The 23,490-nt window shown below is 38.2% G+C and overlaps 1 protein-coding gene across 1 annotated transcript in view; it reads left to right on the top strand.

The window, feature by feature from the left end:
* The window catches only part of wdcp (WD repeat and coiled coil containing), a 34,509-nt gene extending 11,234 nt beyond the window's left edge, over positions 1–23,275 (top strand). Inside the window, exons 2-3 of the mRNA XM_008117020.3 lie at positions 12,927–13,047; positions 20,981–23,275. Coding sequence (XP_008115227.1) covers positions 12,927–13,047; positions 20,981–21,147 — 288 coding nt within the window. The 3' untranslated portion in view covers positions 21,148–23,275. The remainder of the gene's footprint in view (positions 1–12,926; positions 13,048–20,980) is intronic.
* The last annotated feature ends 215 nt before the right edge of the window (positions 23,276–23,490 follow it).

Raw genomic sequence — 23,490 nt, 5'->3', positions numbered from 1 at the left:
CAGTTCCTTTGAGAATTGGGGCCTGAGGGTCTTTCTTACTCATTCTGTGTGTGATCCCTATAAAAGTTCCTCTGTAGTTGGTAACCTGATTAATAATTCAATCATGCTCTCTCTCCATGGAGTGATTGCATTCATTTGATAAATATCTTTCCGACTATGATTTATGGATATGACTTAATACTTTGGAAAAGGAGGAAGATAGAAGTAGAATAAGGATTTGCCACTGAAGCCAAAAAGATACAAAGAAACAGGAGAGAGATCTCTGTTTGTAATAGACAGTTTAGGCTGGAGATTTGAGAATCCCCCCCCCCCTTAATCTGAAGTAGTATAGTAATACAGATATGTGTCTTTTAAGGAAACAGAAGAAATATATGTATATATAGAGGGAAAACATATTCAGTACATAATATAGAGCAAATATTTGTAGTCAATTCAGGCTCGCCACAGGACTAGATAGCATAAAATGGAAGCTATCTACATCATTGCCATTTTAAGCTCCTTCTCCTACTTTTCAAAATGTTATGCCACAATAAAAAATATGCCAAAAACAAGAGAAAAAATAGCAGAGTCCAGAAGGCAGAATTAATGTACAAACAAGAGAAGAGAGTGGTACTGCTTTAATTGAAGTAAGAAGGGCCATTGCAAGAACATTTGATGTAGCAAAAGTGGTTAAAGGGAATGGTATGAGTTGATTTTCTCCAAAATACTTGGGACCAGATATGTTTGGGATTTAAGGTTGCTTTTTGTAAATTACCTGTATATTTGTCTATCCATAGGTAATGAGGTATCTTGAAGATGGAACGCAGGTTTAAACCCGAAGTGATCTATGTTCCATATAGATCTTATACACATAACCAATCAAAGACAGTATAAGCATAGACCTTATTTCATCACATAATAAGGAGCCCCGGTGGTACAATGGGTTAAACCCTTGTGCCAGCAGGACTCTCTGGGGAGAGCGTGGATGAGCTCCCTCTGTCAGCTCCAGCTCCCCATGCAGATACATGAGAGAAGCCTCCCACAAGGATGGTAAAACATCAAAACATCCGGGCATCCCCTGAGCAAGTCCTCACAGACAGCCAATTCTCTCACACCAGAAGTGACTTGCAGTTTCTCAAGTCATTCCTGACATGAAAAGAAAAAAAAACACATAATAGTCGCTATCACATAATAGTCTCTCTCTCAGATACAAATACACACTTCTTTGTTTTTTTCTTCCGAAAATTGTATTTTTGTTTTCCCCACATAATAATCACACCCTTGGTTGATGGATATGGCTATTACGCAAGAAGGCAATGCTTCATAGCTTGGAGGGAAGAGGCTGGTAGATGGGCGAGTTCACTCTCTGCCTGCATTTCCCCTTGAAGCTATGGAGACCGGCCTTGCCAAGGTAGCTCTTCAAAGCTCTAAGAGGAGAGGCAGGCAGGTAGGCAGGCAAGGCTTCACCTGCTCACAGGCCTGTTGACAAGAGCTCCGGGTCCTCCCTCAGCTGACGGCAGCCAAAGGAGGCCTCAGAGCTGTCGTTGGCAAGTGTGTGGGCAACTTTGCAGCCAAGGGAAGCCTCATACCTGCAAAAAGATTTCCCTGCAAAATAGTCGTGACTCCCTTCTCCTCCCAAAACAGGAGGAAGTGCACGTGTGATGATAATGTGGGAAAATGGAAGAAAAAATATCGCCTCCAATGCCACCATAAAGTGTTTTCTTTCCCACCCGTTTCCAAAGCAACGAAGAAAAGAGTAATGAGGAAGTAACATTAAGAACTGTAATGCCATGACCACTTACTATGTTAGCTGTAAAAGAAACACTATTCCCTATAATGATCTAGAATAGACTGCCTGTAGCACAGTATCACTTCTAAACTCTTACTCTGCCAACTGTGACAGTATCAGAAAAAGAACAACTTCATTACAATGAGTGTGAAATAATAGTGAGGTAAAATAATAAAGGCTGCAATTCACACTTACTAGGGAGCAAAGTCAACTGAATGGAGATCAATAGACCTTTAAGTAAAAATGCACAGAGTTATATTATAGAATCATAGAATCGTAGAGTTGGAAGAGACCTCACGGGCCATCCAGTCCAACCCCCTGCCAGAAGCAGGAAAATCTCATTCAAAGCACCCATCAGATATTATGATGATTATTATTTACTCATAATTCTTCACTGAAGCTCAGCATAACCATAGCATGTTTTTGGTCTCATATACAGCATACTTTCAGAATAGAGCTATTGCCAATCATAGCTTTCTAACACATGGATGGATGTTTGCAGGGGGGAATAGATGCTAATTACAAAAATTAGCTCCTTCTTTTTCTTGGCACAATTAATAATTATTGAGATTATTTAAGAGTACTGTATAGATACCAACCTCCTGCCAACCTAGCAGTTCGAAAACATGCCAATGTGAGTAGATCAATAGGTACCGCTCCGGCGGGAAGGTAACGGCGCTCCATGCAGTCATGCCGGCCACATGACCTTGGAGGTGTCTACGGACAACGCCGGCTTTTCAGCTTAGAAATGGAGATGAGCACCAACCCCCAGAGTCAGACATGACTGGACTTAACGTCAGGGGAAACCTTTACCTTTACCTATAGTTACTTATTTATATGAAAAGAAAGTTGGGATAATATGGGTAAATTGAGATGGGAAAGAAAAAGGTTCCAAAAACACAAGGGCAGTTAGAATGATAGAGTAATTCAAGAAAATTAAAAAATATATTACTAGTTCATTCCACACTGAACGTTGACAGCTTGTTCGAAAATAAAATGCTCAGTGACATACAGTGACAGAACAATCTGTTGTTTATTTTGTTGTTATTTTATGCCTCCCAAGTAGTTTCTAACTTATGGAATGCCTACAACACATCTATTATGGAGATTTTTTGGCAAGATTTGTTCAGAAAGGAGTTGATCTTGCCTTGTTGGAAATAGCAACCTTCTTCAAGCCTTTACTAGTTATTTGTTATGTGTATACAATTCAGTGCTTATACTGTATTGTATATGTGTGTATTGGTGTGCAGTTTCCCTTAATTCTATGTTGTGGGAGGGGCTGCAGACCATGTGACCAGATCTGGGATTGTTCAGGACTCCGCCTCCATTTTTGAAGCTGTATGCTTTAGGCTTCAATGTAGGAACAGTTTGCCTAGAGATTTTAATGTAAGTACTGTATGTTTAGAGACTTCGGTAGAAACAGATGTATGCTTTGAGACTTCAGTAAAAACAGTACATTTTAGAAATTAGTTGAAACAGACTACAGAGACTCTATTAGACTCTCACAACAAAGAGATGCTTTGGACTTTGCACTGTTGATTATAAGAAAGATGCCCTGTGTTACTTACACAGAGAAATGCTTCAAATCCTATCTGTAACTGGACTGATATACAAAATACCTGTATGTTGAATACATGAAGTTTGTGACTATGTTACTTTTGAAGAAGTCTGCTTATTTTTGTCTCTTGAGAGCATGATTTAAAGGAAAATATTTTAAGGGAGAGTAGGGCAACTGAAAGTACACTTCTGAAACTCTGCTATATACCCTGTTTCCCCGAAAATAAGACATCCCTGAAAAATAAGACCTAGTTGAAGTTTTGCTGAATTGCTAAATATAAGGCCTCCCCCGAAAGTAAGACCTAGCAAAGTTTTTGTTTGGAAGCATGCCCACCGAACACAACACCAGAGCATGCAGGATCGGTAAATGTACATACCACTTGTACATGGAAATAATGGTAGTACAGTAGAGTCTCACTTATCCAACATAAACGGGATGGCAGAATGTTGGATAAGCGAATATGTTGGATAATAAGGAGAAATTAAGGAAAATCCTATTAAACATCAAATTAGGTTATGATTTTACAAATTAAGCACCAAAACATCATGTTATACAACAAATTTGACAGAAAAAGTAGTTCATTATGCAGTAATGCTATGTAGAAATTACTGTATTTATGAATCTAGCACCAAAATATAATGATGTACTGAAAACATTGACTACAAAAATGCGTTGGATAATCCAGAACGTTGGATAAGCGAGTGTTGGATAAGTGAGACTCTACTGTAACAAGAAATTCTTGATAGGATTCATAGTTTGTCTGGTTATGCTGGTTTGTGATGACAACTACTGTACAGTATATAATAAATGTTCATTTTTATGTTCAACAATTAATGTGAATTCTTATTCATGGAAAAATAATACATCCCCTGAAAATAAGACCTAGCACATCTTTGTGAGCAAAAATTAAAATAAGACACTGTCTTATTTTTGGGGAAACACGGTATGTGTGTGTGTTCTTTGTGCATTGCCATATCTTTGTCCCTAACAGTTCAAAGAGATACCTGGGTATATTAGTTTAACAGCTGAGAGACCTAATTGACTTGCATGAATGTCATTTTCCCCAAAGGTTATGGCATCATTTTCAAAAAAGGTTATGATTTCTAACAAAGTTATGCTTTTCACAAGATCATAAAATCACCCAAAGATTATGAAGTCTACCATTTTCCAAAATGCCTTCCTTTGAAGCTGAGAGAATGTGATCTGCCCAAGGTCACCCAGTGGGTTTTACATGGTAAAATGGGAATTCAAACTGAGGGCTTCAGCCTAGTCTAACGCTTAAACTACTTCACCACTCAGGCTCTTGTAAAAATACTCAGAAGTCAATTCTGCTATAATCGACTGAATTTACTCTTGAGGATTGTAGCCTCAGAAGTCCTTTGTGCGTTAATTCTGGTGAAATTGAGATATTGTGTCATTTTCTTTGCCATTCATCCTTGGGTTGGCAATTTCTTGCTCTTTATATCATTTATTAACTCCAGTCTACTAGCCACAATTGTCAATTATTTGACATCTCCCTCAGAACCAGATAGATAGAGTATTCTTAATGAGAAGGAAGATCAATATTTTTCTTTGTTTCCATAATTGCTTTTCGTCGGTATAATGAGGGCTCTGGTTCCAAAAGGGATAGCGGATCTGATACTGACTATAATTGTGTTACCATCATCAATCCATAAATGAGTGGTTTAGTAAGTGGAGCAACATACATTAAAAGAGGGATGTTTCAAGAAGTTTTCCCCATTTTTGTAGAGATCTTCTAGCCACTTATTTTGATCTGTAGATATAATATAACCTACAGTATTATTTTATTTTTATTTTTATTATTTTTAGTATGAAAGCTAAAGTTTTTTCCTGGTTATCAATCCCATGCTTACTTTGCTACAGTGAGGCTATAATCTGAGATGATCTTTGGCTCTCGATCCGCTCCCATGCCCCTTTTTACTATGGGTTTCCTACCATTGCTTTGCTTTAGTAATTTTTAAAAATGTGTTACAGCTATTTACAGTCTATAAACTATATTATATGCTTTGCTGATTTCTCTTCCTGCCTCCAGCTCACAAATACATTCACAGCACAGTTGTAATATGTTTGCTCAAAAATAAGTTCCCAATATTGATTGAGGAACCCAGGAAAATGTGTAATTTCATACGGCAAAAGAGCAGCTTTATGATAATTTATATTAATTGTTCGTATTCTTCCAGCTACATTGTATAGTTTTTTGTGTGTGTCAGGAGTGACTTGAGAAACTGCAAGTCGCTGCTGGTGTGAGAGAATTGGCCATCTACAAGAATGTTGCCCAGGGTGTTTTGATGTTTTACCATCCTTGTGGGAGGCTTCTCTCATGTCCCCGCATGATGAACTGGAGCTGACAGAGGGGGCTCATCTGCGCTCCCCCAGGGTTGAATTTGAACCAGCAACCTTCACGTCAGCAATCCAACCTTTTAAATTGAGTGGACAGGAACTGCACTCGCTCCTGTGGGAAATCTGAAAATTGAGGCAAGAAAGAACAATGTGTGATGGGACCTAAGAAATTATACGATTTGTTTTCTAATGCAACATGACCTAACACCATGGATATATGATGCCCCCCCAACACAGACACAAGTGGGGGAAAGTCTTACTTTGATACACTCAGGGCATATATCGTGTGATTACAGCTTCCCTGTGTATTATTATTTGAAATAATTATCTGAAGGCACCAGAGCCTATTTTGTCTTAGAAGCTATATAGGATCAGTTCTGGTTAGTGCTTGGATGGAAGACCAATACCAAATACCAATTTGTAGACTATCTTTCAGAGGAAGGGATTGGCAAATCCACCTCTGAGTATTACTTGCCTAGGAAAACACTATGAAATGTATGCAGTCACCATATGTCAACAGGTGACTTGAAGGCACAGAGACTTCAACCTGTAAGTAAGAGTTGTGTGATTTAACTCTTTTTTTGGAGGGGGAAGCTATTTCTACGTATGGATGATGAAAATTTAAGGGCAAAAGATAGACTTTTTGGTATTTGCTATTAGCAAGACGTTATAAAAGTGCACTAGATAAAGGTAAAGGTTTTCCCTCGACATTAAGTCTAGTCATACCCGACTCTGTGGGCAGGTGCTCATCTCCATTTTTAAGCCAAAGAGCCAGCATTGTCCATAGACACCTCCAAGGTCATGTGGCCGGCATGACTGCATGGTGCCATTACCTTCCCACTGGAATGGTACCTATTCACATTTGCATGTTTTCGAACTGCTAGGTTGGCAGAAGCTGTGGCTAACAGTGGGAGCTCACCCCGCTGCCCACAGTCAAATTGCTGACCTTTCGGTCAGCAAGTTCAGCAGCCACCAAGGGCTCCTAAAAAATGCATTAAAGTATAGTAAACCCCACCATCATCTGATGTGCTGAACACCAGATATTTATAGTAACCCCACTGCATTTGTAGGTTTAACTATATATGGATTTCTTTAAAATTTTCTCCATCAGAAATATGTGGGTTCTCCAGAGTCATATTGGAGAACCCACATATTTCTAGAGAGGTATTATTATTATTATTATTATTGTAGTATTTGGGGCTTGGAGAAGGGGGGGGTCCTATGCCCATAGCCCAAGTGAATGTGGAGGAGTGATTGGCCTGCTTTCCCCACTATTAAGAACTAGCACATTGTGATGATGCACAAAGCAGAAACCTCAGGTTGTTGTTTTAGATGGAAAGACAGCAGAACGGTGATGGGGATGCTTACAGAGATTTCCATGCTGTATAGCGGGCACTGATGCAGCAAAACTATATAAGAGAGCAAGTGAGGATGAACAGAAACCAGCACTAAAGGAGATTAGGAGACAGTGATTTGTGCTGAAGGTTAATTAAGATGTGGAACAGATGACTAAAAACAGAAACAGACATTGCAGTTGTGAGCCTGTAGGTAGAAAAAAATATAGTGACAAAATGTGTCAAATGTCAAGAGAATGTATGGTATGTTACAGAAGTTCCAAGATTCAGGATGTTTTAATCGTTTTCAGTATTTTGGTTAAGTTCTTGTCACTTCACTTTATTTCTCATTCAATTTGTGGAGGGCAAAAAGATGCTAATGTGGTTTCTATATGATGCTAACTTGGAGCCCTGGTGGCGAAGTGCATTAAAGCACTGAGCTGGAGATCGAAAGGTCCCAGGTTCAAACCCCGGGAGCAGCGTGAGCGGCCGCTGTTAGCTCCAGCTCCTGCCAACCTAGCAGTTCGAAAACATGCCAATGTGAGTAGATCAATAGGTACCACTCCGGCAGGAAGGTAACGGTGTTCCATGCAGTCATGCTGGCCACATAACCTTGGAGGTGTCTATGGACAACGCCGGCTCTTCGGCTTAGAAATGGAGATGAGCACCAACCCCCAGAGTCAGACATGACTGGACTTAACGTCAAGGGAAACCTTTTTTATATGATGCTAAACTGAGAAGTGCTGCAAATACCAATGATTGAAGTATACGTTTAGGATAGAATGGGAATTGAACTTTGTAGAAAGTTAAAATGAGCCAATTTTCTTGCTGCCATCATGCTTCATTATCTACTTTTCATGGCTATATGTAATGATCAGAAATAGTATAGCAAAAAACATTCTGACTTTAATACTTAATTATATGGGAGGTTAAACTCCTGTGCCAGCTGCACTGCTGACTTGAAGGTTGGGTTGCTGACCTGAAGGCTGGTGGTTTGAATCCGCAAGATGGGGTGAGCTCTTGTCTGTCATCTCTAGCTTGTGGGGAGATGAGAGAAGCCTCCCAGCAACACATCCGGGCACCCCCTGGGCAACGTCTCTGTAGACAGCCAATTCTCTCACACCAGAAGTGACTTGCAATATGTTGTCAAGTCACTTCTGACATGATAAAGAAGTTAATTATATATTGTTACTCTCGAGAAGCCTATCATTTTTAATCTCTCCCTTTCTTATAGCCTTCTGTTGATTTATTCAGTTGAAGGTAAAATCTCTGTTTTGCTTAATGATTGAGCTGAAGTATAAAAATGTTAAAAACTATGTTGATATATTCATAATTTACTTTTTAAATTATTTGAATCATCCATGGTCACTATTTTTGTTTTCTTAATATTTTCCTGTAACTATGCTTTTGTACTTTCTTCCTTAACTTTCATCTATAGTGATGCCAAATCTTTGTTGTTTTTCTGCTAGTATGATATAATCTGAATACCTTACATTGTTACATTCCTTTTCTGATTTTTTTTTACATCTCTTTCCTCTGAATTGGCTCTTGTTCTGCATATTAATTAAAAAGATAGGGCGATAAAAGGCACTTGCCAACTGGAAATCATTCAAAACAACATATTTGTTCTTATTAGTTGTGAGTCATTTCAAAAAAGACTACTACATTATTTCTCCAAATTGTGTCCTGACCGCAGCTTTTCCCCAAAATAAGGATGACATGTCTAACAATTGAAGAAATCTGCCCTGAACAACATGCGGGTCCAGTCATCTTATTCATAGAATCAGAATCACAGACTTGGAAGAGACCTCATGAGCCATCCAGTCCAACCCCCTGCCAAGAAGCAGGAAATCACATTCAAAACACCCCCGACAGATGGCCATCCAGCCTCTCCTTAAAAGCCTCCAAAGAAGGAGCCTCTACCACACTCTGGGGCAGAGAGTTCCGCTGCTTAACAGCTCTCACAGTGAGGAAGTTCTTCCTGATGTTCAGGTGGAATCTCCTTTCCTGTAGTTTGAAGCTGTTGTTCTGCATCCTAGTCTCCAGGGCAGCAGAAAACAAGCTAGCTCCCTCCTCCCTATGACTTCCCCTCACATATTCACACATGGCTCTCATCATGTCTTCCCTCAGCCTTCACATCTGCAGGCTAAACCAGGGGCGGTTCAATCGCGAGGCAAATTAGGCAGTTGCCTGTGGCGCCATCCTCTAGGGGGCACTGTTGAGGCAACTCCTGCCTCTGCGGCCATCCCTGCCTCCACAAGGAAGGAGGTCGCCGCTTTGGGGAGCAAAGAAATGCCGCTTCTCTGCTCCCCAGAGCGGCAAAACCCTTCCTTTTTGCCAGGAAGGCGTTCACCGCTTTGTGGAGCAGAGAAACACTGCTTCTCTCCTCCCCAAAGCGGCTAACCCCTTCCTTTTTCCCAGGAAGGCATTCGCCGCTTTGCGGAGCAGAGAAACGGTGCTTCTCTGCTTCTCAAAGTGACGAACCCCTTCCTTCTTGCCCCTTCCTCGAAGCCAGGTCTGCGGACTGCCTGGCCATATTCCAGAAGCATTCTGCCCTGACATTTCACCCACATCTATAGCAGGCAACCTCAGAGGTTCTGAGGTCTGTTGGAAGCTAGGTAAGTGGGGTTTATATATCTGTGGAAAGTCCAGGGTGGGAGAAAGAGCTCTTATCTGTTTGAGGCTAGTGTGAATGTTGCAATTGGCCAGCTTGATTAGCATTTAATGGCCTTGCAGATTCAAAATCTGGCTGCTTCCTCCCTGGGGGCATCCTTGGTTGGGAGGTGTTAGCTGGCGCTGATTTTTTCCTGTCTGGATTTCCCCTATTTTCAGAGTGATGTTCTTTATTTAAGCTTTTCCTTAATCCCTCCTTATTGTCCAACATTTTCGCTTATCCAACGCTTTTATTTTTCAGTGATTGGTTTTGGGGGGGGGGCAAAATTCTGTTCACCTACACTTGAAAATTACCTTGGGCCGGCCCTAGGTTAAACATGCCCAACTCTTTATGTCACTCCTCATAGGCTTGTTCTATGAGGAGCAATTTATTTATCATTCCAAACTGTTAGACATTTCTCATTTAAGTGCTCATTCTAACAACTCCTTTTCCAATGGTGCCTACAGTCCTGACACCGACACAGGTATATTTGCTAAATAATATATTGCTGTAACCAACTTTCAAGAGGGGGCTGGGCATGTTTTCCTTCAAAAGACACAAAACATGCAATATGTTGTGTCAGAGGTGGTAATTCTACCATCCGCTGTAGGTTTACACATTTTATGCAATAGTAACATAGGGATGCACAATTTCTTTGCGTCAATACAGACAACCAAAGTACTGCTGCAAAGGCATGTCACTTTGATAGAATGCACTGTGAACAGAGATGGGAAGGCCTGGAAAAAATGGGGAAAAGAACATTTTTTTCCATTTTTTTCACCAAAGCCATTTTTTCTGTAAAATTTAAAAGTGTGTAGAATAAGTTATTTCCAATGATAAATAATATATCTAGGAAATGGTGTTCAAACTATATAACATGCAGACCTTAAAGAAAGATTTCAGAGACTTTTTGTTTCTACACACTTTTTTCAATTTTTCCAGGAAAAAATGGTTTTGGGAGGAAAAAAAGAAAAACTGGGTTTTCCCCAATTTTTCTGTTTTTTTTTCAGGCCTTCCCATCTCTAACTGTGACATGGCTAGTGTGTGTGTGTGTGTGTGTGTGTGTGTGTGTGTGTGTGTGTGTGAAAACATACAATTTATGGATCCACTCTGTCCAGTGTCCTTTATACTTAATGTACATACTCATATTCAAAGGTTTAGAGTTTGTAAAGTTTTACAAATACAAGTATAGGTTGGAATATCTCTCTGGGGACAGGATCTGATTCCATAGGGCTACTGCTGTTCTTCTCTCTATCCTTCTTCTTCCTGCTGCTTGGATTCTCTCATACTACTTCCATATATGCCTAATATAGCCTCATTTTACACCAGACAGGTTAGCCTGGAGTAAATCTGGCTGGATCAAATATTCAAGTATGGAATGTGAGGCCACTGTCTAGATGACCTAGGGCCCTTTAGGGCTGTCACCTTCTCTATATAGCTGCCAAAGCTCTTAGAAAGCTCTGGTGCTCTGGACAAGCTCCTGGCCACTGCAGTCACATCTGCAATATCAGAACAGGGCATCTGCACAATCAACAAGAAGAAGGGTGTTGATATCTCATCCTTCCTGCTAGTCATGCACACAGCAGAAAGGTGAGGCACTTAGATAGAGCTCCATGGCCAACTTGGAATGGTGATGGCAACAACACAGCCATGACCCATTCCCTTTCTCCATGATAATCAGTGCAAGGGTTGAGTGATAATGCCAGTTTCCAGCCTGGACAGTTGATTGGTCTGCATTGGATCTACCTGTCCAAACTGCTCATAAGTCCCAGATATTCCAGAGTTTCAAACAAACTTCAGTGTATCCTCTGACTTTATTCATCACATTTACAAAATTCCACAGAGTGCTAGACTGGGAAGTCACTGTTCTCATCACATTATTTTGGCTTCTAGCGTAGGATAGAGCATTCTTTGTGTATTTTAAGTGTGGGGAACAGCATTCTTTTAAAATGTTTCAGGAGGTGGTGGCAAACTGGATTTTTGGTAATGATCTACATGTTTGGCCAATTCCTTAATGTGAAGGCATTTGTTGCTTCCAGGTTTAAAATTAATTGTATCCCCAATTTTTGGGAGGGGAAATTGGGGGAGGAGCCAAAAGTACCCTTGTTAGGGAAAGCATTACCTTTTGCTCACTGAGTTTTTACTTTGCCAGAACAATTTCTTTTTTAAAAATAGCCTTTCCTGGTCCTTCACTTCCCTTCTTTTAATGATATGTCTCTGTGCCTTGTGTTGCATGGGAAAGCTGGGAGAGAAGGATTATTATTATTATGCAATGTGTCCATGTTGTGCAGTCCTGGGAGTCATCATTTTCCAAGGTCCATACTCTTTTCTTGGCGCATTTACAGTGTGCAATGAATGTCCTTGCACCTCACTTTAAATGCCATGGCTCCATGCGACAGAGTCCTCCTGGAAGTTATAGCTTCCCAAGGTCCAGAACCACAGCTTTCCCTCTCTCCCTCCCTGCTTCCTTGCTTCCAGAACTGAAGATATGTAATAGCTGACATTTCAAAGAGAGGAGGTTTTTTACAGCAAAGAACATGGAGGTGGGATGGTAGGCAGGACCAAATCTCTATAGTGTGATGAGTGAAAAACTCAGAGAATGCAGCGGACTGCTGAGTTGCACTGATATATTTAAGAGTGTAGTGGAGGTAGGGAAATCATCAATTTCATTGAAAAACAAAGTTCTACTCAGTCAAACGTTTCATTGCCTCAGTGTGATGAAGTGGTTAAACAGAGCAAGGTTGCTTTTAAAAAACAGGATAGTCACCAGAAGCCATCATGTGGCATGAAGAAAGCTAGTGTGGCCTGTGTTGACAAACCCTATGCCAGTCCCCACTATTTTCAGCTTTCACATGATCTTTTATCAATGCCACTTTAACCAACATTCTGAGATGATTGAGTCTACAGGACTGGACTACTATCCTATGACCATTACCAAGAAATCCTTAGAAGGGCTTCCTTCTGAGAAGATATGCAATTACCTACTCTACCAGAGAATGTCAGTGTTCTTTCAATACTTCCAGCAGGACTCAACTCCTACTTTTGTAAACCTAGTCCCTGAGACTTGCCTGCTTGTAGCGGCTTGTAAATTTGTTTATGCCCCTTATCACACAAACAACATTTTTGTGTATATAAAAATAAAGGGGAAGGTAGCAATGAAAAACTGGAAGGGGCTGATTTCTGGGGATGATTGCTAACCTGCCACCTCTATTCTAACCAAATGTTTATTTCTGTGTGTTTATGTGCCTGAAGAAGCTTTATTCGAATGGATCTATAATTGAAGAAACGAAAACTGTTCTCCTATGTGATGGCAAGATTCATCTGAGTTTAGTCCAGCAGCTGTTTGATCTGCCTGTTGTTGAAATGAAATATGGTAAGTTCCCTTTATTACTCACTCTCTTTCTTAGACTACAAGGTTTGTTTGCTGAGCAGGATATTTTTGGAAATATCAGCTATACTGTAATTAGCAAACATTTTACATGTATATACTCCAGTGTGACTTAAGTTCAGCCGACCTCCGTCCCTTACCGCTTTGGTCATTAGATTAAGTTTGATCTCTGTAAAGCTTGGTCTGAATTCATAATTTTGGCTCATTACTAGCTGATCGTAGTCAAACCTTCCTACCCTTTATCCTGATAGTACCATGGGATACTGAAGCTGCCCACACCCTATTGGTGGATATGTTGATTTAGAAAATAGCTTGTGGATGAATGTAAAGTTGGCTTTAATGCCCACATTTTAGAAGGCTGTCTCTGCCAATATTTTTTCCCATTCCACAATTTCTATAGCCAACATCCAGAAATAGAATACAGATTAATATGTACTCCAAGTCAAATCAATGGATGCCATATCATGATAATGCTGTTTATCTTAAAAAATAAATTGATATATACGAGGGTTATCCAGAAAGTAGATTACGTTTTGGAATTTAAAATGAACAAAGTATAGGAGAAAACATTTACCATATGCAGTTGAAAGCCACACCCAAATACCACTTCTCAACATAGTCGCCATTCAAATCTAGGCACTTATCATAGCAATGAATGAGCTTGGCAACTCCTTCTCCACAAAACTCTACTACTTGTGTCCTCAAACAGCCGGTCACACCTTCCCGCAGCTGCGCATCGTCGCCAAAACACTGCGTTGAGGAATTTAAATTATCATTTTAAATTTTTCTTGTTTCATATAATCTTTGGCTATTGTCCAATCTGTTGGGGGGTTTTTTTGGTTCCCTGGTTGTTTTTCAATTGTCGAGTTAGGTTGCCCATGCTCATAGTTTCTAGTATTTTTAGTAGCCATTTGTCTGTTGATGGTATTTCTTTGTGTTCCCAGATTTTTGCATATACTTTACTTTATTTAGGTTAGTCCACTCCTTTATCCACAACTTCACACAGGCTTCGTAGTGCAGTTTCAGGTCTGGGCGGCCAAAGCCGCCTTTTTTCTTCTCGTCTGTTAAGTTTATGAATTTAATTCTTGTTTTTTTCCCTCACCAGATAAGCTTGGCAAGATCTTTATTCCAATTTTTAAAGATCTGTACATTTCTTAAAATTGGGATTGTTTGGAAAAGAAATAATATTTTAGGGAGAATATTCATTTTGATAACCAATATTCTACCCAATAAAGAAAGATTGTGGTATTTCCAATTTTCCATATCTTGTTTTTATTTCTCTCCATTTTGTTTCATAGTTGTTCTTCAACAATTGAACATTTTAGCTGAAATGTTTACACCTAGATATTTGATTTTATTTGTAATTTGTAGGTCTGTTAACTCTATGGTATATTCTCAACGTGCCTCTCTAAATTACAAATCCCAGGATTCCACAGGATGGAACTATTGCAGTCCAAGTGGAAGCATAGCACAGAGATCATGTAATGTGAAAGGGCCTTAGTTTACCAGGCTTGTAGAACAATAACAAAACTGAAGCAATCTGCCTGCTACTGCTTCTGACTAAATTGAACAACTGCAAAAATAAACTCAAGTAAAAGATTTCCTACCGTTTTTTCAGATGTTATGTATTTCTTATTTATTTAAAAAATCAACACGTAACAAGTATTTCAAATGATTAAATAGCCAATGCCTAGATTAGTTTCTTCTATACTGAAAATAGAAAGAGCTGCCAATTGTTCAAATTACCGTCTTTACCTGCCAGTCGTTATTTACTTGTAAAGGGAGAAGCAATAAGAAAAAAAAAACACCTTTTATGTAGATTCCCTATGCATAACAACTAAATTTGTATTATTCATCCTTACATAAATAATAGGAATTGCCTTCCTGTGGATTTAAAAAATAAATCATTTTTAAAAAGAACTTTGTAGACTTCAAGGACTTAGAAAAAGGAAGAGAAGAGTAAGGTGAGACGTTCTCTACATAGAGGAGAAAACATCACCAATGCTATTGCTTTCTATATTTTCTTGCAGTGCTAACTAAATGAAGGCTCATGCTGTGTCCAGCTGCAGTAATGGTACACTACTTTTTCATTGTTTTGAAATAAAATCAGCTGCGGCAGCAAAAGGAACAATAAGAGCAATCTTATTATCTGAACCATTTGAGAAAGAATTCTCATGGGACACTACAGTGTTCCCTCACCACTGGGATTAGGTTCCAGGACCACCCACAATAAGTGAAAATCCGCAAAGTAGGGACGCGATATTTATTTTTAATATTTATACATCATTTTAGTAGTTATACACTATTTTAAGTCTTTATCAACCAATCGTGTGTTGATAAGTTGCCTCCTTCTCCTCCCATTGCCGCTTGGGCCCCTTTTCTCTCCCTTTGGCTTCTCCTTCCCCCCTTCCTTAGGCTCTAAATTGTAATTTTTATGATTTATAATAGTCTTTTAGAGTTTATTGAAAAACCACGAAACAGCGAATCCTCGAAAAGTGAACCGTGAAGTAGTGAGGGAACACTGTACAGTGTTAACATGAGGGGCAACAGTCAATAAAGGCCCATTTGTGTAACCCAGGGCCCTTCCACACAGCCATATAACCCAGAATATCAAGGCAGAAAATCCCACAATATCTGCTTTGAACTGGGTTATCTGAGTCCACTGTCATATATTCCACTTCAAAGCAGATAATGTGGGGTTTTATTTAGTTGTGTGGAAGGAGCCCTAGATTTAATGCAACATCTGCTACAGCTGGATTTGCTTACTGGAAGAAGAACAATGTGTTTAAGTGTTCAAATCATTTTGCATACACAAGTAGGTAATTTAACAACCAAACCGCATATATGTTTTAATCAGATGATAACCCACTTGTAAGTGCCTACATGCTCTGAAGACACCAGATCTTGTCTGATCTTGGAAGATAAGTAGAGTTAGTCTTGGTTAGTTCATGGATGGGAAATTGATGCTGTAAGAGAGAGAGGGGAAATGACAAAATCATCTCTGTATTCATTGCCTAAAGAGAACCCTATGGAAGTCATTGGGTTGCTACAAATTGACAGAGGACTTGAAGGCATATACATATATCCACTTGTAGCTAGCAGGCCGGTTGAAACTTTCAATATTCTTCTCTATACTTCAGCTGGCTCTATTCATTTGCCCTCACCCATTTGTTTTGTGTCTGGATTTGATAGCTGTAAACCAAACAAGTCATAGAATATCATATATTCATCTATAAGGCAACGTCACATGTAAGTTGAAAGCAGGATTTGGGGTCAAAAAGTAGATTTTGAGGGCCATCCTGTGGAGAAGGGGGAAACACTAATACCGCCTTGGGACCAGCGGTCTCTGCTTACTGCCAGTATTGCCTTTATTTTCAGGCATTCAGAAAGGCCAGAAGTGGTGTTACAATGGAGACAATAGAGTGGGTTGATATTCTTTTTAGGCCCCTTCCACACAGCTATATAAAATCCCACACTTTCTGCTTTGAACTGGGATATATGGCAATGTTGACTCAGATAATGCAGTTCAAAGCAGATATTGTGGGATTTTGCTATATATTGGAGTAACATTTTTAAAAGTTAAGAAAGCTCCTAAATTCAACATTTCAGTTTTTCATAATATATTTCTGTCTCATAAATCAGATTTGTTAGGTGCTTTATTATAGAGCAGTCTACTCTGATGAATGCCTAACTAAATTTAATGCAGCATAATAATAATAATAATAATAATAATAATAATAATAATAATAATAATAATAATTTTAACCCACCCTCTCTCCCTGAAGAGATTCAGGGCAACTTCCAAACATAAAACTTAAAATTGGCAAACATTCAGTGCCATCAACTCAACATTAGAACAATTGTACAAATAAATTGAAACAAATTAAAAAACATTGGCTGGTAATATAAATCAAACTGATATTGCCCATTCACACATATGGTCAGTTTATATTCATGCACACCTGTATCTATATCTATACATACACATGCACACAAGGTAGTTTATAGAATCCAAAGTCTGTCCAGAATTAGAAAGAACGCATTAACTGGAAAAGATTAAAAGTTCATGGTTGGTAACAGCAATCTTCTTATGCCGTGATGAACAACATGAAACAGCACAGTAACTGTTTCAGTTAACAGATCTATAAAAATGGATTTTTTTCTGAGCTATGTAAAGTTAAAGCAAAAGAACACCTTTTTTACCTTTTTTGAGAGTAACTGGAATACACCATTTATGTTAACCATCATTTCTGATTTAGTGCAACATATCAATTTCTAAAAGGCTATTCTGAATATAGGCATACATATTAACAAATAGCTTCTGAGATAGACAATTATATTTATGGTTTTCATTTCTACCTCTTTGTTTTAGATTCAGATGTAAATTGACCTTTAGACTGAGAAGGGGTAAACAATGTGTGACATATAGTATTGGAAGATATCATAATATTGTTAGAGTTAGTTTTTAATTCAGTTAAATTGTCATTGAGTCAGTTAAAAACTACTACATATTACTCCTAACAGGAAACTTTGCTATAATGGTATAATCAAAGACTGGGATTTAGAGAGCTGCTTCAGTAATATGTAAAAAATCAATTCCTTCCTGCACGCCACCCTGATTTTAGCCCTGATTGCATATTACAATATTTTTAATCTTATTTTAAATTGAAAAGTAGTTTCCAAAATTGCAAACTATTGTTCAAACATCAACAGGGAAAACAACATCTGGAACTATTTAGAGAGTTCTAAAGAACTTTGACATCAACTAAATCTTCTAAACTTCTAAAAATAAACAAGCAAACAACATTTTTGAATGCCTACCATGCTGGGACCCAAAAGGCAATCTTAGATGGATGCATAAGACTTTATGTAACAGTTATTTTCTTTGCACAGCAAATGACCATGCTATTTTACAAACAGTCCTTGAAACATTCCTCTGGTTGAAAACTATCCATCATTGGACATGGGTAGTTCAAGAAGGAGTTTAATGTTTCACACATACATATTTGTGTGGATTTTGCAAACTAAACCACTGTGATTAATAAATAATATTATGCTATGAGGAACTGGTAAACAGATTTAGCTAAATAACATAACTAAGTATAAAACTATAAAACTCAAATGAAGCAATATATGGAGCACAGAAATCTGGGCTGTATCCAACAGAGTCCCATTTTCCCTAAAGCCACGAAATCCTTAAATTTGTACATAAGGATTGTGGGATCTATGGGACAAGCTGGTGGTTGAATGAAACCTGCAAGAAGATCAAGAGGAAGAAAGAGTCAAATTAAAGCTTCAGTGAAAGTTCATTTTCATGTTCATGTTCAATGTTGTCTTAATGTGTAAGTACAGTAGAGTCTCACTTATCCAAGCTAAACGGGCCGGCAGAAGCTTGGATAAGCAAATATCTTGGATAATAAGGAGGGATTAAGGAAAAGCCTATTAAACATCAAAGTAGGTTATGATTTTACAAATTAAACACCAAAACATCATGGTTTTTTTTACAACAAATTTGACAGAAAAAGCAGTTTAATACACAGTAATGTTATATTGTAATTACTGTATTTACGAATTTAGCACCAAAATATCACGATATATTGGAAACATTGACTATAAAAATGGCATGGATAATCCAGAAACTTGGATAAGCGAGGCTTGGATAAGTGAGACTCTACTGTACTCTGAAAATTCGGTAGAAATGTATTTGGTGTACAAAGCATATAAAGCACAGTTGATTACAAAGACAATTCATGCATCTCTGCCTCCAAATTCTCATGCATTTATTTACAGATTAACATCTTTGCCAGAATCCTATTGGTGTCTGAAACATACATATGCTCCTGTATGGAAGCGCTTGGACATTTTTGTCTGATGCAGAAGAGCCATATTCAGTTCAAGGCTGTTGAATTATAATTGCAGATGTGAAATTACTCTGCATTTTGTTGTTCTTACCTGTAGTCCTAGTGATTTAACCCTGATACGTTGTCATTTGGTGTAATACAATTAATGTGTTATTATAAGTTCAGAGATTTATGGCACACAGTACCAGCATAAGATCTTGCCCCTTGTTTACATGTAACAAGAAATGGATTGGGGCTAATGTACTGAAATATATTCCTTACAAACTGCTAATGTTGGAGGAATAGTAGAAAGGTTTTCTACTTCCTTAGGGCTGTGATAGTTTTGGTAAGGGAGATTTTCCTATTGGCAAGATTAAAGCAGTTGCTGTTTTGAGAAAGCTCAGATGTAATAACTAAGGTTGGAAATCTACTTATGAAGGCCTCTTATCAACATGTCTGTGAATGGAAGATTAAAACCTACACCTGAATATATGGTTTCTACAAAGAAAATAAGCATTCACATTTTTAAATCGTATTGTCTAGTGCAGACTGATTCTATTTTTGCTTCTGAAAATATGCTTCCAGGTGCAGTGGATCTTTTGAAGGTTTATTTTGAGAAAATACAAACTTTATTCTCTTAATTCACAAAACCAATTGCCCTGGAAGAAGAGACATATTATTTGAAACATGTTGGGATCGATTTCCATTAAGTAGAACAAAGCACATGCCTTAAATAGCTTATTTCATAATAGCAGCACATGGTTATTTCATTTACTTTTATTGTGTTTTAATTGCATTTTCACTTCTAGGGAGGGTATATTGAGGAATATTTATTTAAAATATTTAACATAATTGCAGTGTGCTGGCCTTGGACATATGTGTTGCAACAGGGAGTGTACATCTTCCTTGCGACAACAGCTTCACAGCTAGTCTGCTCCCAATTTCAATTCAAAGTATTACCTATGATCTATGAAACTCTATATGACTATAGAGTCCAGGCTATCTGAAATACTGTGTCTCCCTGTATGAGCCCATTTGAACTCTAAGACCTTCGGCAAAAGCTCTCGTCTCTGTCCCATCACTTTCTGGGTGGAACAGTGGAGGGGATCTTCTCTGTGGACCTAATCCTATGAACGGGGGTGGGGGTGGGGGGGAAAGCTGAGGGAATGGACTTACCACATTCCCTCCCACTGAGGTCTTATCTTCTGGGATGGCCAGTCATCCCACGTCCTTTCCCTGGCAAGGTCCATTTTCCCTCCACTTTCTCCTGTTTGGAGTTTGGTAACCCCTGACTACTGAAGACAGATTTAGGGCTCCATTTCCATGCGCTGTGGAAACGGAATCCCACAGAGTCTCACCAGAAGTGCCCTTATGACATGTGATGGTCTTTGTGGGACTCAGTTTCTGAAGAGCATATAAAGGGAGCCCTAAATCCGTGGGATGAGATCATGTGTCTACTCACACTCTTTGGAATTCCCTAGTTGGGTAGATTGGAATGGTCTCTTTCTGCTCTACTTCCACTGATAAGTAGAAACTCCCATATTTCATCATGCTTTCACAAATTGACTATGATATGTATTTCATAGTATACTGTGCTGACTATGTTTTAATTGTTTTTAATAACTATATATATATTAATGTATGCTTTTCATCTGTACTAGTTTTAATTATTTGTAAAATGGCTTAAATCCTAGTATCTGAGGTCTCCTTTCCTTTGTCTATTTATTATGACTTCAGATCTTACATGTTCAAATCAGGGAGATATTTGAATTAAGGAGTTTCTTCTGTTCTTTGTGCCAGACTCCTATCTCCTACAGACTGGGATAATAAACTCTAAATATGCAGTACTCTTGTTAGGAAATTGATACTGGATACAAATGAATATAAAAAACTTCAGTTACTCAGGTATGAGTTAAAATCAACATGCCTCAGAATTGTAAGCAAATAGGTGACACTAGAGCCTGATGGAGAACCTGTTGGAGAAAAATAAATTCCAAATTATAGTAATTTCATATTTCTTATTCAGTAATGCATATTACACAAATATAGCTTGATGTTTTCTTTCCTTTCCTTTCCAGGTTCTTCTTGGATTGTTCTTGCTGCAGATAATGAAGGTTTTATTCCACTAACATTCAAAGCAAAGCAGGAGATAATCATAAGGGAAGGAAGTGATAGTTTGGAAGCCTGTGGAAGTCATTCCTTCAAAAGAAAAAATCCTTCACAACCATCAAGCAGTGTGACCTAATTAGACCTAAAAGCTCTTCAATATAAAAATTGCACAGATAGAAAATTATCAGCAGGACAATTGACTGCATTATTCTTGTAAATCATGTGGCTTTTATCCTACAATAGCTAGTTCTCACACACACTTCAAGATCAGATTTAGTATATCATGTCTTCAGCAAAATTTTGATAGGCTGAATAACTCATCTAGGCACAAAATAAACATGTTTTCAAATCTATATACTAACATGCTAAAGCATCATTGTTTCATCTGTTTCCATTCATCGTGCAAGATGACTTCTTCCTAGATGATACCATGGAAAGAACATCTTGAATACAATAGAGAGACAAAATATAATGATGTTTTGGATCCTGATGTTCTGTTACTGGAACCCTGTTCAGAGCATACTCCCATTGGCAGAAACAGGCAAGACGGGACAGAAAGCAGCTTTCATTTACAGTCGGCCTTCTGTATCCACGGAGTCAACCATCTACGGTTTGAGAATATGTTTGAAAAATCCAAAAAGCCTTGATTTTGCCATTTTATATAAGGCACACCATGTTCCAAACGCTTGTTTACAATGGGGCTTGCACACCCACTGTATTCTGCTTTCGTCCTGAAACCCAAAAATATGCTCTGTGAAATGTGGCTTGGGAGACCTTCAACAGAGACTGCCAGAGGAAAAAGTTTTAAAAGTCTGCCATTCCATCAGCAGTAGTCTCCACTGGGAAAAAAATCTCTATAAACCTACACAACTTTAACACGCATGGAAGATCAATTTATTCATATTTCTTTCATCATTGAGACATTTTCTGTGTATAAACTGGTTAATAAACTAGGAATTCTTGTCCTATTTCTTCCAGTGAACACAGAGAAAGCAGAAACATCTCTCTACCTCCTGAACTCTTTTGGTGTGTATGAATGAGAGGACTTTAAACCTTCTAATTGTCTTCATAGGGACCAGCTATTTGTACTGTGAGACCTTTCACTAGAACAGGTATTAACAGGGCAAGCAACTCAGTTCAGATTAGGATGATAATAGGGGTGAAAGATTAAAGCCTTTACCCACTCCCAAATTGTGTTCCAAATCAGATCCTCTACATCAGAAATGTATTTTTAAAAGCTATCAACCCAACTGTGTAGCACAAGATATCTTTGTGAGCTTGGCTCCAAGGAAAAGATGGAGAACACTGGATTTGATCTTCTTCAATCCAGTATATCTGAACTTCCTCAAACTAGGATTTGAACTTCTTCAATCCAAATATTTGAACTTCTTCAATCCAGGAAAAATCCAGGGAAAAAATAGTTCTTTGTTGTTTTTCTTGTTTAGATATATGGTCTCTTGAATTGTTTGAGGGTCATTCCACAAACTGTTTCCTTCATGGATACTGCTTTTTTATAGGAAAGGCCATTACAACATGAACATAATGCCATGTGAAGAATCCATGTGTTTCTTTTTGTCGAAATACAATGGAATAGACACACTGAATGTTTCTAAGAGATGCCAGAATGTATGTATTGTGTCTATGTTTTTTTTCTCTTGCTTGAATATAATGTGTGACATAGAGGTTTCTAGATTATAAGAATCATTTTTGAAGTACTGTAATGCATATATTTTCTTTGTGATTGTTTAACCAATCCTGTTAATACAAGTCTACACATATGATGAAATCCATGTGGTAGAATATAAATTATTGCTGAGAACTTCCCTGTCCCCATGTGCAAATTGCAGACTTTTTCAGATTTTTAACTAAACTGTAGAATATTAGCAGCTTGTAAAGGCCCTTTATTGTGGGAATCAAGATTTGTGTAAGTGCTCTGAAGAAATAAATTTGAAACATATCTTTATTCTTCCTCAGAGTTTCTATTTTTGCACTTTTTATATGAGGGCAGCTTGTTTTTTTATTGCAATTGCTCAAAGATGGGTCTAGCCTGGTTATCAATGAACCGTAATCATTTCCTCATTAGAAACTTTAAATATACTGTAAAATGCATGTAGCTATCCAAATGAATTCTAATTTATCTCTCTACCTGTGATATATTTCTATAGCTAAAAACCCACTGTCAAGAAACAGTGATACATCTGTGTCAGCAAATGTATTTTAATAAACATAATTATCTGACAGACAAATGTTCTGGTTTATTAAATGTGTTTTATGGAGTCCATGGAATTCTGCCCATAATTTCAAGAAAGTTTAGCTTTTTCTTATGAAAAGATTTCTACTGTGCTGGATTTTTCATTTTTGCTGTCTGAAGTGTTTGATGGAGAAAAGTCCCATCTGTTGTCACACATTTATCTACCTCATTACAGCTTGTTCAAATTTCCAGACATCTGTCGTGTAACTAGAATTAATGGGAGTTTGA

This window comes from Anolis carolinensis, chromosome 1 (assembly GCF_035594765.1).
Source record: "Anolis carolinensis isolate JA03-04 chromosome 1, rAnoCar3.1.pri, whole genome shotgun sequence".
NCBI classification, from domain to species: domain Eukaryota; kingdom Metazoa; phylum Chordata; class Lepidosauria; order Squamata; family Dactyloidae; genus Anolis; species Anolis carolinensis.
This window is presented reverse-complemented; position numbering and strand designations above follow the sequence as displayed.